The sequence below is a fragment of the Lissotriton vulgaris genome, chromosome 4_1 (assembly GCF_964263255.1).
Source record: "Lissotriton vulgaris chromosome 4_1, aLisVul1.2, whole genome shotgun sequence".
In the NCBI taxonomy this organism is placed as follows: Eukaryota; Metazoa; Chordata; class Amphibia; order Caudata; family Salamandridae; genus Lissotriton; species Lissotriton vulgaris.
Window position 1 is genome coordinate 1,878,301,436 of NC_141691.1, and position 13,740 is coordinate 1,878,315,175.

General features: G+C 44.6%; 1 protein-coding gene across 1 annotated transcript; it reads left to right on the forward strand.

Moving 5' to 3' along the window:
• Window positions 1–8,193: 8,193 nt before the first annotated feature.
• Window positions 8,194–13,715, forward strand: LOC147724666 (uncharacterized). The gene is made up of 2 exons (XM_086918078.1): window positions 8,194–8,233; window positions 12,622–13,715. Exons 1-2 carry the CDS (start codon window positions 8,194–8,196, stop codon window positions 13,713–13,715), a joined length of 1,134 nt encoding a protein of 377 aa, XP_086774204.1.
• Window positions 13,716–13,740: the final 25 nt, after the last annotated feature.

Sequence of the window (13,740 nt, forward strand, 5' to 3'; positions counted from 1 at the left end):
AAACTTTGTATATATTTTGGGCTGATGGAGCTTTCTAATAGTTTGTGGCACACTTGCAGCAGACACTGATGCCAAGCCCATTGTTAATCCATGCTCCCTTATAATTTGGTTCGGCCCCAATACCTGCTCTAATGTCGAGAGGTTCACATCTGTACCGACAGCACCGATGGCGGGATTTGAACTCGTTTTCATTTTCTTGTGCCCTTTCTCGTTTCCTGATGTTTCATTTAATTTTTCTGTGGGCTTTGGCTTTGGCTTAGGCTCCAGGGGCCTCCTGACTTTTCCTGACCTCATGGCAATAGTCCCGGGAAGCCGCCAATGAGAGATAAAAGGTGGTAAGCAGCCGCTACCCCCCACCTTACTCCTCGTGCCTTTCTAGCTCGTTTGCTCGTTTACTCCTCTGCCAAGCCAGAAAGATAAGAAGATTATAGACGAAGGTTTGTAGCAAAGTTTGTAGCAATGGTCCCCGTGATGGCTGATAAGCTGATAGGGAAGGGCTGTGAGAAGGCTGTGAGAAGGTTGCGGAAAGGCTGAGGGAGATAGCACGCGAAATCAGCTGGTTGTCAACAAACTGTGAGCGGAGCACTCGGGGTGGGGGGGGGACCTGCAGCCAAAGCCGGACCTGGTCAGACCCGCCTAGGTCAACCCCCTGGGCTCTTACTTAGCGGCTGCCTCTATCGGCAGCCACGCTCCCGCTACGTCTCTACAGCAGCAGCCTCACCTCACCTCCTCTGAAGCAGCTGCTCCTGATGCCTGACGCCGGCAAGAGGGGGCGGCGGCAGTAGGCGGCAGTAGTGGGCAGCAGCAGTATCCGCACTGAAATCGAAGCCGAAGCCGGTTCTCGCCGACTCTCGCTGTGAAAAGCCTCCGCCTTCTCTCCCTGTGGCTGCGGCTGCGGTTTTTCAGCTTTCAGCACCTGCAGTTTATTTGGTTCATCGCTGGGTTTTTTTTTCCAGCGGTTCCGCTGCGCTCTGCGCCGTGCCGCACTCCGTGCTCCTCTGCTCTCACTCCTTGCCCCTTCTCTTCTGGAACGCTGTGGACTGGGTATACCAAGCACAGAACGTGTGCAAGTACAGACAAGGAACATATAGAGCAAATTCAACCCAAAGGTTTAGAGCACTTAACGTAAGCACCAGTTACATTACACAAGGATACATTCATGTTTTTTAAGGAACGGGGAGATTAAGTTACTTGCCCAAAACTACAGGCTGCTGAACTGACACTGACTGGAACCTGGTTTCCCAGTCCGAAAGTGGGCATCTCTAGCCGTAACGCCAAAACCTCTCCCATATCTGGGACACTCCAAATGACACTTTATTATAATTTGAGCAAAGCACTAATATTGAGTAAAGAGATTATGTGTAACAATAATAACCTTTTCTGAAACATAATGGTCTGGATGGGTCTTCAAAGTTGCAGCATTTTTTAACCTAGTCAATACATTCACTGGCATGCAGAGCTTAAGGCCAAGCAAAACCGCTGTAGGGAGCCTGTCACAGATACTTCAGCCTCCTCTGTGCTCTTTCCTACTGCATCTACGTCTGGTAAGAGTTAGAAAGAGTGGAGGAGCACAGGGTTGCAGTGTATCATGTAAGCACTGGCATTTCTATCACCAAAGTGGTGCTTTTATGTTAACCGTGTTGCGAAAGCTGAAATGTTACATTTAAATTGATTGACAAAGCTGATAATTTGCCTTCGACATTATGTGAAAACACACCATAACAAGACACGTAATCGAAATGTGGAAAATGCATAAGGCAGCCATATTCACTGGTAGGCCGCTGATAGATTTCTCTTTAGCAAACAAAAGCCTTAAAAATTGCACAACTAAGCACCAATTTATTTGATAGATTGACCTTAATGTGACTTGCTTAGAATCTTTGTCATAACTGCAGAATGTTCCAGTTTTATAAATGTATTGCCTTCCTTGAGCTACATATTCTCACTAGCATCAAGCTTCCTATCTATCTCGTGTTCATAGAAAACGGAATAGAGAATCGCATATTTTAACAATAATTCTTACAAGAAACACGAAAGGTATTAGCTAAATAGAAATATTCAAGCAAACGTTTCTGTCTTTAGTATAGGATATTGTAACCTAGTGAAATGTTGAATAAATAATAGAATAGACTCTGCATTAAGCTTCCCTGGGAGCCAAGGTTAGCGCTTCCAGAAAACAAATGTTTAGTGCTGTCTGTTACATATTTGATAGTAGACTGTCGACTTCATGTGCGTTTTAATTGTGAAAGGGAGAACAAAGACTGCTCGCCATCAAAAGATGTCTTTCTATTGAGCAGAAGTGATTTAGGCTGCAACAATGTTGTTTATATGTCTTCTTGTCTCTTAATATTAGTACGTGTTCTAGTTAAATGGTGGCCATTCTCTTTGGAGGAAATGCTTCCAGACTTTCAATCCTTTCAATCTTTTTCCTATCACTGAGGGTTGTAGCTACTCCTGTATCTGTTGCCCCCATATTTCCTTGTTGAGGCTTTATTTGTACAGATTGCTACTGCAACTCGATGCTGATGCTATTTGGATACTGAGACTCAGCTGAGTTTCATGAACTGCTCCTTATGGGGAGTTCAACTACTTAATTTGATTTTGAACTTCATGCTCCTTTGATCTCACTCTTTTTTCAAATTCTTCTAGCTTTTAATTATGCACCTTTATTTAGAATGGGGATTAATTCCTCTATGGAACATGCTCATCATGTTTACATTATTAATGACTAACCATATTTCTCTTGATACATTTCTGTAAACTGATTTTATTTTACATTTTAATTGAATAAACAGATTAAAAGACTGTACTAATCTCTTTATGAGAATAAAGGTTTTCAAAACTCAAATAATTGACTAAACTTAAGAACTGATGTATTATGATGTCAATTATTGTGATTTGTTTTAGCTTCCATTGAAAAACGGTGGCAAAGATGTCACCTAGAAGGCAAAATTGGCGCAGAGTTGGAGCCCATTCTTGTAAGTCACAAGAAGAACTAGTACTGAAAGTTAAATTTTGGACTCTTTCTGTGCTATCACCGTCAAGTTCACAACAGACAATGATCCTCTCAATTGTTCTTTGAGAGTATACTCTAATATACCTTTCAGACATGGCAGCAGGTGAACCATGGTTTGCTTTACTGTTAACCCTCTTTGTCCCCCACCACTATGTTCCCCCAATCGTGGACCTCACCGTGAAGGACGTCTGTATCTCTGAGAATGAAGTGCTTAATTTGTGCTGGTGCTTTACGGTGCTTAGCACGGGCACTTAATTATCAGGGCCAGGTCTACGCATCTGCAATGCACGTCACTTCTTGATGTTTTATCAAATTTACATTACTGTACTCTCGGCGTGTTTTTCACATCTCCTGAGTAACTGACGGCGGTGAACAGTGTTGCGGGCGGCTGTGAGACTTCTTAGTCACTTAGCCTGCCCTGTGGCTGAGCCCAAGAGAAGTTTCATATAAATTAATAACATTAAATAATTTGTTAAACATGGCAGCCCCGGCCCTTAGTTCAAATTCAGTCAGTGTGCAGGTGGGCGGGCAGGCAGGACACACACACTGACACTGATTTATTTGGTCTGATGGGGTAGGGGCTGTGCGTGTGGTAGCCTGTGGGCGCAGATTTTTTTTTACATTGCCACACCACAGCAAAACTATCGCAGCTCACTACGAGTCATTCAGTGCGGAGACAGAGTTTCTTCTTGTATCCTGCACTTTCCGTCAGCAGTACGTGGAAACTAACTCTGGTAACTGGGCATCACATGAGCATTTTCTCAAACGTGGTGAGGCTTGTGTTGTTTTATTAATCTTTATATGGGGATCACCCCTGACCCCGCATAATGACTTACTTGGGCTGCTGCAAGCAGTGGGAACTTTTGAAAAAGACCGTTTGAAATGCCGGGGTCTGCTTTTATTGCACACTGTGCATGCTGTGCATGGTGAACGGTGGAATATCTATTTTTTGTCTTTCACAGGAACTATGCAGTAACTTCAGTGACTCTTATGTGATCTGTGTAATGGACCCATACCGTGACAGCACTTGAAAACATTGAAGTTGATATTTCTCCGTTTCTCGGGACACTGGATAGATAATGCCATACTACGGCATTATGGGACAGGTAGTCCCGCATTAGTCCTTGAATGAGGAAGTTTTACATGTCCTGGTAGTGAAAAACTCCTCAATTCATTTTTCACCACTGCTAGGCATACCTCTCCTGTAGACCAACACTGGGGTTACCTTATTACAATTAATATGCTGTAATTTCCCATGCAAAAACAACAGTTGATGGACAGAATGCAGAACAATGTCATACATTCACTCCAGTACAGAGATCCGGGCCTAAATCCATCATTTTTTTGCTCACCATGCCATTCCAGTTTGAACCTAGCCATATGCAAATCAGTCTTGACCCTGTGCCCCATAGGAACAGTCCAGCCCGAACTGCCAAGCCAGGTCCTCCGTGGACTGGAAACAAGCATCTTAGGACCGGTTTCGGGGTTTTAGCCCTCATCAGCCAGGATAGCTTGATTCCAGTGGCATGGAGAGCACAAGATTCACGTCGGGGCATACCCGTCCCATTCGGGGTGACAAATGCAAAAACAACAGTTGATGGACAGAATGCAGAACAATGTCATACATTCACAGCAGTACACATATCTGGGCCTAAATCAATAGTTTTTTTGCTCACCATGCCATTCCACTTTGAATCTAGCCATATGCAAATCAGTCTTGACCCTGTGCCACATGCGAACAGTCCAGCCCGAACTGCCAAGCCAGGTCCTCCCTGTACTGGAAACAAGCATCTTAGGACTGGTTTGGAGCTTTGAGCCCTCATCAGCCAGGATAGCTTGATTCCATTGGCATGGAGAACACGGGACTCACGTCTGAGCATACCCGTCCCATCCGGGGTGACAAATGCAAAACACTTTCCAAATGGGAGCAGATAACCAGTTCATGTTTCGCATCTGTGGAATTGTAATGGAAAATCCTAACTTATGGTAAAGTCGGATTTTAAATTGCAATTTTGAAAATGAACGTTTTATAAAGTTGGCATTTTCCTGCCTTAGCCCTTTAGTGCCTGTAGCTTGTCTCTGGGTCACATGACTTGGTGTCATGGACACTTGGAGTTTGTGTATTCCTCCTAGACAGCCAAGCACAATAGCGAGCTTAGGAGTGCCTGTCTGGACAATCACTGATAGGATGCAGGGACAGAACTGGGCACACCCCGACTTACAATTGAATAGGCTGTGTTCTTCCTCCACACAAATGGCTTCATACCGTAGTTAGTCTGGAGCCAGGAAAAGATGGCAGGATGCATGGGGACTTCAAAGGGAAACCTCTAGAAGCTTCTCCCCCACTTCAAAGGCACACCTGGGTATAAAAACTGAACCTCTGACACCAACTCCTCAGTACACTTCTTGACCTGTGGATGCACAGCCAGGAAGAAGGACTGCTGAACCAGCACCTGGACTCTGCCATCTGTGAGTATTCCCTGCCAAGTGATGCCACTCCAGTCCTAGACTCTTGCAAGTGGACCTAAGGTGCTAAGGTGCTCTGCCACGCTCTGTGGATCCAGCAGAATCAATGCATCTCCTTGGCTGCGTGACTCAAACGCGAGCAGAACAGATGCGTCGCTGCAGCTGTGTAGATCAGAACAGCATCTCATTGCAGTCTGTCACCTCATCAGAACAGCCGCTTGGTGTTGCATCTTTGGTGTAGGCCCTAACATCTCTCATCAACGTCAACATTGACGATGATGAAAGATCCTTGGAACTAATGCATTGCTGCAACTGCCCAACATATCCTCAGCGCCATACTTTGCATCGCATGCCCTCGTCCATGGGATCCTCCCCAATTACGAAAAACCTTGCACTGCATCATCACTCATCTCAGAACCAATGCAGCGCTTCGGCCGCATGACACATTTTCAATGCAGATTCTCGCAACGCTCCTCAAACCAGGAACATCTCTCTAGCAGATGTCAAAGAACACTCCTTCTGAAACAATAAGGCTTTCAGTCTGCTCAACCTATCAAAGTTCACATTAAAAGTAGTTATTGAAGGCCAGACTGCCACTTCTCCAACTGTAGCTGGAGGTGGAAATAACACGATATTACAGCTAGTCACGACTCTGGAAAGCATCACCACATAGGATACTTCTGGTTTCTTCCTACCTCAACCTTGAGCATTCAACATCAATTAAATACCATTTGAAAGTAATATGAATGCGGCTGAATCAAAGCAGCTGGGGCACCTTTGAAATAACATGCAAAGTTGGCAATGGATGCATTATAAGCACCGTGATGTGTGACCTCTTTGAAACGAGAGAAAGGCCAAACGGAGTTTCGCATTCATTTCTATTGAGAAATATTTCAGTTTCTCCATTCCTACAGCTGAAATCAGAAGGCAGGATCCATGTCTAGTGTACAAATCTCTGACCCAATGCCTACTATCTGCCTACTTGAAAATGTTTCAAAGAAGACATGAAATGAAATGTGTAAATTCGCAGTGAAAATAATCAATGGATTAACAGCTCGGCAGATGGTGTTTCCTCTTCTGTGAATGGTAATTTCACTAAATGCTCTATGCTTAACACTGTGTAACATGTCCTTTCTTGCCATTAAGTTGTTTTGTGTCTGTGTGGTAAATTTTAAGGCGAAAATATGTCTGCCACATTTGGGTATTTCCAAGGCAAGCAACTGGATTTTAAAGTCTGCAATGCCCAGCTAAACTGCATAATTGATAAAAGTTGACTTTGCTCTTGTTGTAAGGGGAACATGTCACTTTGCATGATGTCAGTTGCTGAGGACACAGTGTTATTCGCAGATTAAATCCTAGCTGATAATGTAGTCACTCTGTTATCAACAACAGAAAATGCCTTTTCTAAATTAGGCCTGTTAATTTCTCATATGAGCTTAGCATCTTCCTGCTAGGAAATTTTTCAAAGTTCATTTTATATGGCACATACAAAGTGTTTTTGTTGTGGTGCTCTAAGACCTAACAAGAAATCCTGTAAATCCATGTCATCAGAGAGGAGTGACAAGTGTTATTTCACTTCACCTAAAGTGGCACGTTGTGGCCATGCTGGCATAACTTTCCCACATTGTATGTAATGACAACTCCAAAGTGTTGTATCTTCAAATCATGTGGGTCTGGTCTGTTTGTTTTGAAACCCTTTGCGTTGTTTAATAATATGCTTGACAACCATTAGCGTCTAAAGGCCACACTAGCCACCCATCAGGACTGGAATGTGAATAGTTGTATGTACCATTCTACATCATGTTATTGAGCTGTTCCTCTGTGTAATTTCTAAACTGTTGCCAATTACCAAAACATGCAATGGAGGGAATGTTTTCTGTACTCATGTCCTCAATCTTAGCCAAATATAGGCATGATGTTTGCTGTACTGTTTTGTCTATAAATAATAATTTGTCTTTGTATCAGACAAGCTCTAAACAAAGCCTCATTGCCCTAGACTTGCCAACCTTTTGTTCGCCAAACTGATTTCAAATCAATATTGCCTTTCCAAAACTGGTAACCCTGGGTGCACAACTGGGAAATAAAAGAAGCAGAACAAATCAATTTAGTTGTAATCAGCATATTTTCTTTGTTGGGAAAGGGGAAAGCTTTAAAAAATAAGACACTGTGATTAATTGGATGTTGCCAGACAAATATGCAAACTTCTGCAGGAATGTTTTTAAGCTACTGGTGGTGTTGGGCAATGTTCTCATTGTATATAGTTAAAAACTTCACAATGAGTACTAGCTTTTGGTAAATAATGGTGTACGTAATGATAACAGAACATTCCACCATAATTAGTTGTTCCACCAAATATATGTTCTCTTTCAAATACAGTCTAATATCCTAGCTCAGAAAGTACTTACACCCCATCATCAGATTAGCTGCCAGGATTTATTACATAACTTAATGACATATTTAAAACATAAGGGATCCATAAGGTCTCCTTAGGACCAAAAATATCAAATGGTACCTTATCCCTAACCATGCCATCTGGGTGCGGAAATGAAGAAATGTTCACAAGGGACGGGTCTCTTTGCACTTTACGTGATAAAGAATGAGGCTTTAATACCTCTGTTACCAACTTGACAGCAGGGCATTCAGGAAGACAATGTCCATTTAGAAGCAAAAAGAAAACTGTCACAAATCTAATCTATACAAAAGGAAAAGTAATGAAATGGCAATGCAAGTATAAATCCAAGGTGTACCAAGGTAAGTCTGTTTCACCCAAAAAATAGATGCATGAATTCCATGCAATCTTTTGTGTGACGAACCTGAGGAAAAGTCATCAGCATCGGCAAAATAGCCAGAGGCAGTCTGTGATAAAGAAGGGACCTTATGGGGCATTGTTGAACTGGTAGATACCTCCAAAGGTGGATAATAATAAACAACATTGCTGTTAGGAGTAGCAATCGAAGACTGTGAATTCACATATGGTGTGTGTGTGGTGTCGGTAGTTGTAAGTAGAAGTAGCAAAACATCATTGTCTGATATCCTCTGCCAGGGAGTAGGAACATCTGTATTATTTAATGTTTATAACATGATTATCTCTATGGCAGTGAGATAAAACAGGTAACTTACCCAGCCTGGAGCCCTCATGGTCTACTGTGTAGGACTGGCTACATAGTGTAGTTTTATGAGATCTTTGTAGACAAATCTCTTGTATTTACAACCAACAGTGGGTGGGAAAAGTACTGTTCTGGTACCTTCAACTGTCAGGACTGGCAACGGTGCTCTGTAGGATGGCCCTAATTCTTTCTTGTCTTCAATCTTCTCTCAAACTACATCCCTAATCTTTGGAATTCAGGCAGGATTTGCTGGTTGCACCTTCACATCTTCGATGGCAGAACATTTTATGTGTTTGTGTGAGCGGTCATCTCGGAAGTCGCTTACAGCCTGATTCATGGAAATTGAAATCTGCGATTTTCAAATAGCGATTAACAGCGAATCGCAATTTAGAAATCGCAGATCGGTATTCATCAAATTTACTGAGTAAATAATGCGATTCGCACGCAGCCGCAAAAAGCATTAGCGATTTACGGAAATCGCAGAATAATCGCTATTTTCGTCATCATCCGTGTAGAAATTGCGATATCGCTAATTGCGATATCCCGAAATGCGAGATCGCAAAATCGCGAGATCGGAAAAACGGGAAGTCGCATTTCGAGCACAGTGATGACATCACAACCAGGAAGCAGCCAGTTCCCACCCCCATTCAGAACAGTGAGGCTGATCTCGAGGCTGCAACTAACTGAGCTCCTACCAGGACACCAGCAAACTTGCAAAATCACTACTATTCTCACTTCAGCAATGGCAGAGGAGGCTGTACCAGGGCCCAGCAACACTGGGCGCAAGAGGAAGATGAAATTCTCCTCATCGATGGGGTGGTTGACAACCACTCAAAACTTTTTGGGAGAGAATCCAGGAGGGTGCCAGAGCCGGAGAAACGGCAAATCTGGAATGGGATAGCGGCCCAAGTAAACTCGGTGGGCGTGGCACACAGGTCACTGGAAGAGCTCAAGAAGAGGTGGTACGACCTCCGAGGGCGTGCCAAGGAGAGGGTGGCCGAGAGGCTGGGCGAGACCCTGGCCACTGGAGGGGGAGATCCCACAGTTCCTCCCAACACCCCCATGGAGGACCGCGTTGAGGATACATTGGAGCCAGAGGCGGTCATTGGGGTCATCAGATTGGACTCATCCCGCCCCACCCAAGAGAGCCAAGGTAAGTGGCATGCGACTGCGACCCTGTCCCCTATCAATGGCCATGACCCTATAGCCTCCCATAATATTCCAAAGTAATGCCATCCATGCACATTAGGTAATATCCTAAAGCATTGTGGGACATGTAGTCTGCCCACAATGTACAAGTAACCCAATGCAGCCAGACATGTCCCAAAGTACGCAATTTTATCCGTGAAACCAGAGGAACTCTGGTGTCATCCCTTATCGGCACACACTTGTTCGTGTTTCCTTTGGTGAAGAAAGCACTTTCAAACTGTTTTCATGGTAGTTTCTTTATTTTGTATTAATCATCATTGTTTGTCAGGTTTTATCGTATTTAATCATTCATACATCAGGCGATATCAAAAAGCATATCCAATGCATTTCGGGCATTCAGATGGTATGCCCTTCATCAGGGATTGACACTACAAAAGGATAATGTAAATGGACATTAGAATCAAAATAAATCTGTACAATATTTACATCAAAATCATGGTAAACAGTGTTGTGTTCATAGTTCTATCAAGATTGTGTTCATGGTTCTGTCAAGATTGTCCTCACGCATTTACATATCCATCATAAACAAATGTGGCCATATTGTGGGGGGGTGGTTCAGGGATTGTGCTCGGGGTGCAAAGAAAAAGTGCGCTATACAGAAAAGGTTCGTCGGTCACTTACAAGCCTGGTGAACGTTGTCACGATAATCTAAAAAACGGGAGGAAGTTTTAAGCGCACGTTAGTAAAATGCAGTCTGTTTCATAGCGGTTCACAACAAAGTGCGCGTTGTGTTCGGTACAGGAACTCACCTGGATTAATGCGTCTCGCATCTTGACCGAGTTTCGTATTTCAGGACTCGCCGGTGAAACTGGGATAGTTTCCAGCGTTCTTAAATTCAAAGTAATGATCCGGGGTCATGTGATTCATCACGTGTGACAACCATTGAGAAAAGACTATCGTTTAGCAATCATGTTTAGTCGTGACCGAATATACGCGGACGTAATCCCAGTAGTTGATCTTTGTCTTGTGTTGGGCGTTCCGGAAGGGTATTGTCGAAAAAATGCCTGAGTCTAAGCTTACGCATAAGTTTAAAGAAACTTACTTCTTGTTCCAGAAGATCTGTCTGGGTGGTGGGTACAAATGAAGTACCTTTCTCCAATACCCAATACTCCAACTACTGGGATTACGTCCACAAAGCTCATTTCAAGCACCTACCAGTCACAAGACTTTAGACCTGTTTGAAAACAGAGAGACGCATCAAAGTACGTCTCAATGAACACAAATCTAATATAAGACTAAAAAACACAAAGTCAGCTCTTTCAGCGCACTTTACAGAACTTCAACACAATGTTTCCCAAGTGAAGTTTATTGTTTTAGAGACTGTTCCCAAATATGAAGGAGTCAACAATAACAAACTACTGCTAAGACGAGAAAATTATTGGATCCATAAATTATCCACCCAGAAACCGATAGGTTTAAATGACAGAATTGAATTCTCTTGTTACCTGTAACAATATTTGTTTGTATACCTTAACAGAATTGCTTCATTAATTGACCACGTTGTGAATGTGCACACTCCCAGCACCACATGGGTGATTTACACCAACCTAACAGTTCCTCGATGTTATTAAGATTGTGATAGCTCAGTCTAGTCACACCACACCACTTCTGTTCAATGTTGGTTCGATCCTGCAGACCACCATTTTACACACATACTTCATAAACGGCTAATATCCCACCTTCGTTCGAGTTTTTTCCTAAATTATTCATTCTCATTCGTTTTTTATTTTTCACCAAACCGATAATTTAAATAACCGCATACTGCACACCCTCACGCGTATATTCGGTCACGACTAAACATGATTGCTAAACGATAGTCTTTTCTCAATGGTTGTCACACGTGATGAATCACATGACCCCGGATCATTACTTTGAATTTAAGAACGCTGGAAACTATCCCAGTTTCACCGGCGAGTCCTGAAATACGAAACTCGGTCAAGACGCGAGACGCATTAATCCAGGTGAGTTCCTGTACCGAACACAACGCGCACTTTGTTGTGAACCGCTATGAAACAGACTGCATTTTACTAACGTGCGCTTAAAACTTCCTCCCGTTTTTTAGATTATCGTGACAACGTTCACCAGGCTTGTAAGTGACCGACGAACCTTTTCTGTATAGCGCACTTTTTCTTTGCACCCCGAGCACAATCCCTGAACCACCCCCCCACAATATGGCCACATTTGTTTATGATGGATATGTAAATGCGTGAGGACAATCTTGACAGAACCATGAACACAATCTTGATAGAACTATGAACACAACACTGTTTACCATGATTTTGGTGTAAATATTGTACAGATTTATTTTGATTCTAATGTCCATTTACATTATCCTTTTGTAGTGTCAATCCCTGATGAAGGGCATACCATCTGAATGCCCGAAATGCATTGGATATGCTTTTTGATATCGCCTGATGTATGAATGATTAAATACGATAAAACCTGACAAACAATGATGATTAATACAAAATAAAGAAACTACCATGAAAACAGTTTGAAAGTGCTTTCTTCACCAAAGGAAACACGAACAAGTGTGTGCCGATAAGGGATGACACCAGAGTTCCTCTGGTTTCACGGATAAAATTGTTATTAAAACGTCGTGGGCCCTCGACGCTTCCGTATTGAGCACCACCAAATTGAGTTGAACCTTACCAACTAAAAACATAAAACCACTAACAGCTGTGCATCTGCCAACACTCAACTAATTTGTCCCTCCAAAGTACGCAATGCCACAGCCAGTCAGGGAATGTCATCCAGCATGCATGTAGCAACTGCACGTGTGACAGATACATGCAACTAATGAACGTCCACTTCCCCTCACAGGTGGTGCTGACAACAGCAGCAACAGTGACAGGCTGCTAATCGACGAGCAACCAGAGGATGCCGAGGAGGTGGAAACAGCAATACTTCCAGAACCATCAGGCGCAGCACCCACCCCCGCAGCCAGGGCCACAGCTTCTGCGACACCACCATCAGGCGCAGCACCCACCCCCGCAGCCAGGGCCACAGCACCTGCGCCACCACCATCAGGCGCAGCACCCACCCCCACAGCCAGGGCCACAGCTCCTGCGCCACCACCATCAGGCGCAGCACCCACCCCCGCAGCCAGGGCCACAGCTCCTGCGCCACCACCATCAGGCGCAGTACCCACCCCCGCAGCCAGGGCCACAGCTCCTGCGCCACCACCATCAGGCGCAGCACCTCTGCCTACCTCAACTCCACCAGCAGCTGGACCCTCCACATCTGGTCCAGCGACTGTGGTGACACTGCGCCCACCGACTGTGGCCAGCCAGCAGAGCAGGCATGGCAGGGCTCGCCTGCAGAACAATGCACGCAACGGCAGGAGGGGGATGGATGTGCGCGTGCCGGGCATGAGCATTGAGCGTAGGATGCTACGCATACACCAGCTGCAGGCACGACGGCAAGGGGCCATCCAAATGCAGCTACATAACATTGGCCGCAATGTGGCAAATGTGGCAGAGAGGATGGACCGCATGACGGCAGCCATGGAGGCCAACACTGCTGCGCTAATATCGCAGCGCAACACCGCCCGCCGTCGCCACCGGCAGCTACTGACGCGGCTGTCCGCATACACCAGATCTAACTATGTGATAGGGAATGCGACGTCCCAGCTCTCTCGACGGTCCCTGGCGCAGCAGAAGCATTTAATCCAATGCTGTGAGGATGTGGCCAGAGTGTTGGAGCACGTCACCACTGCCGTACTGGCACTCCATCCCACTGTCCCAGGCAATGTCGGGGGGGACGATACCAGCGAGGGCACCTCCAGTGTGAGCAGCCTGTCTGCCTCACAGGTTGCAGTGTTACGACGCAGCACCAGGCCCACTGCAGGGTCACGTGCGGTGGCAGATGAGGAGCCGGAGAGGCGCTTGGGTGCTGCGCGCCAGAGGCGCACTTGAGTTACATGTACTTTTACAGGGACAT

Excerpts from the sequence above, each read along its gene's own strand:
- LOC147724666 (XM_086918078.1), top strand. The coding sequence starts at position 8,194 with ATGAAATGGCAATGCAAGTATAAATCCAAGGTGTACCAAG. Across the intron at positions 8,234-12,621 it reads TAAATCCAAGGTGTACCAAG|GTGGTGCTGACAACAGCAGC; the intron begins GTAAGTCTGTTT and ends TTCCCCTCACAG.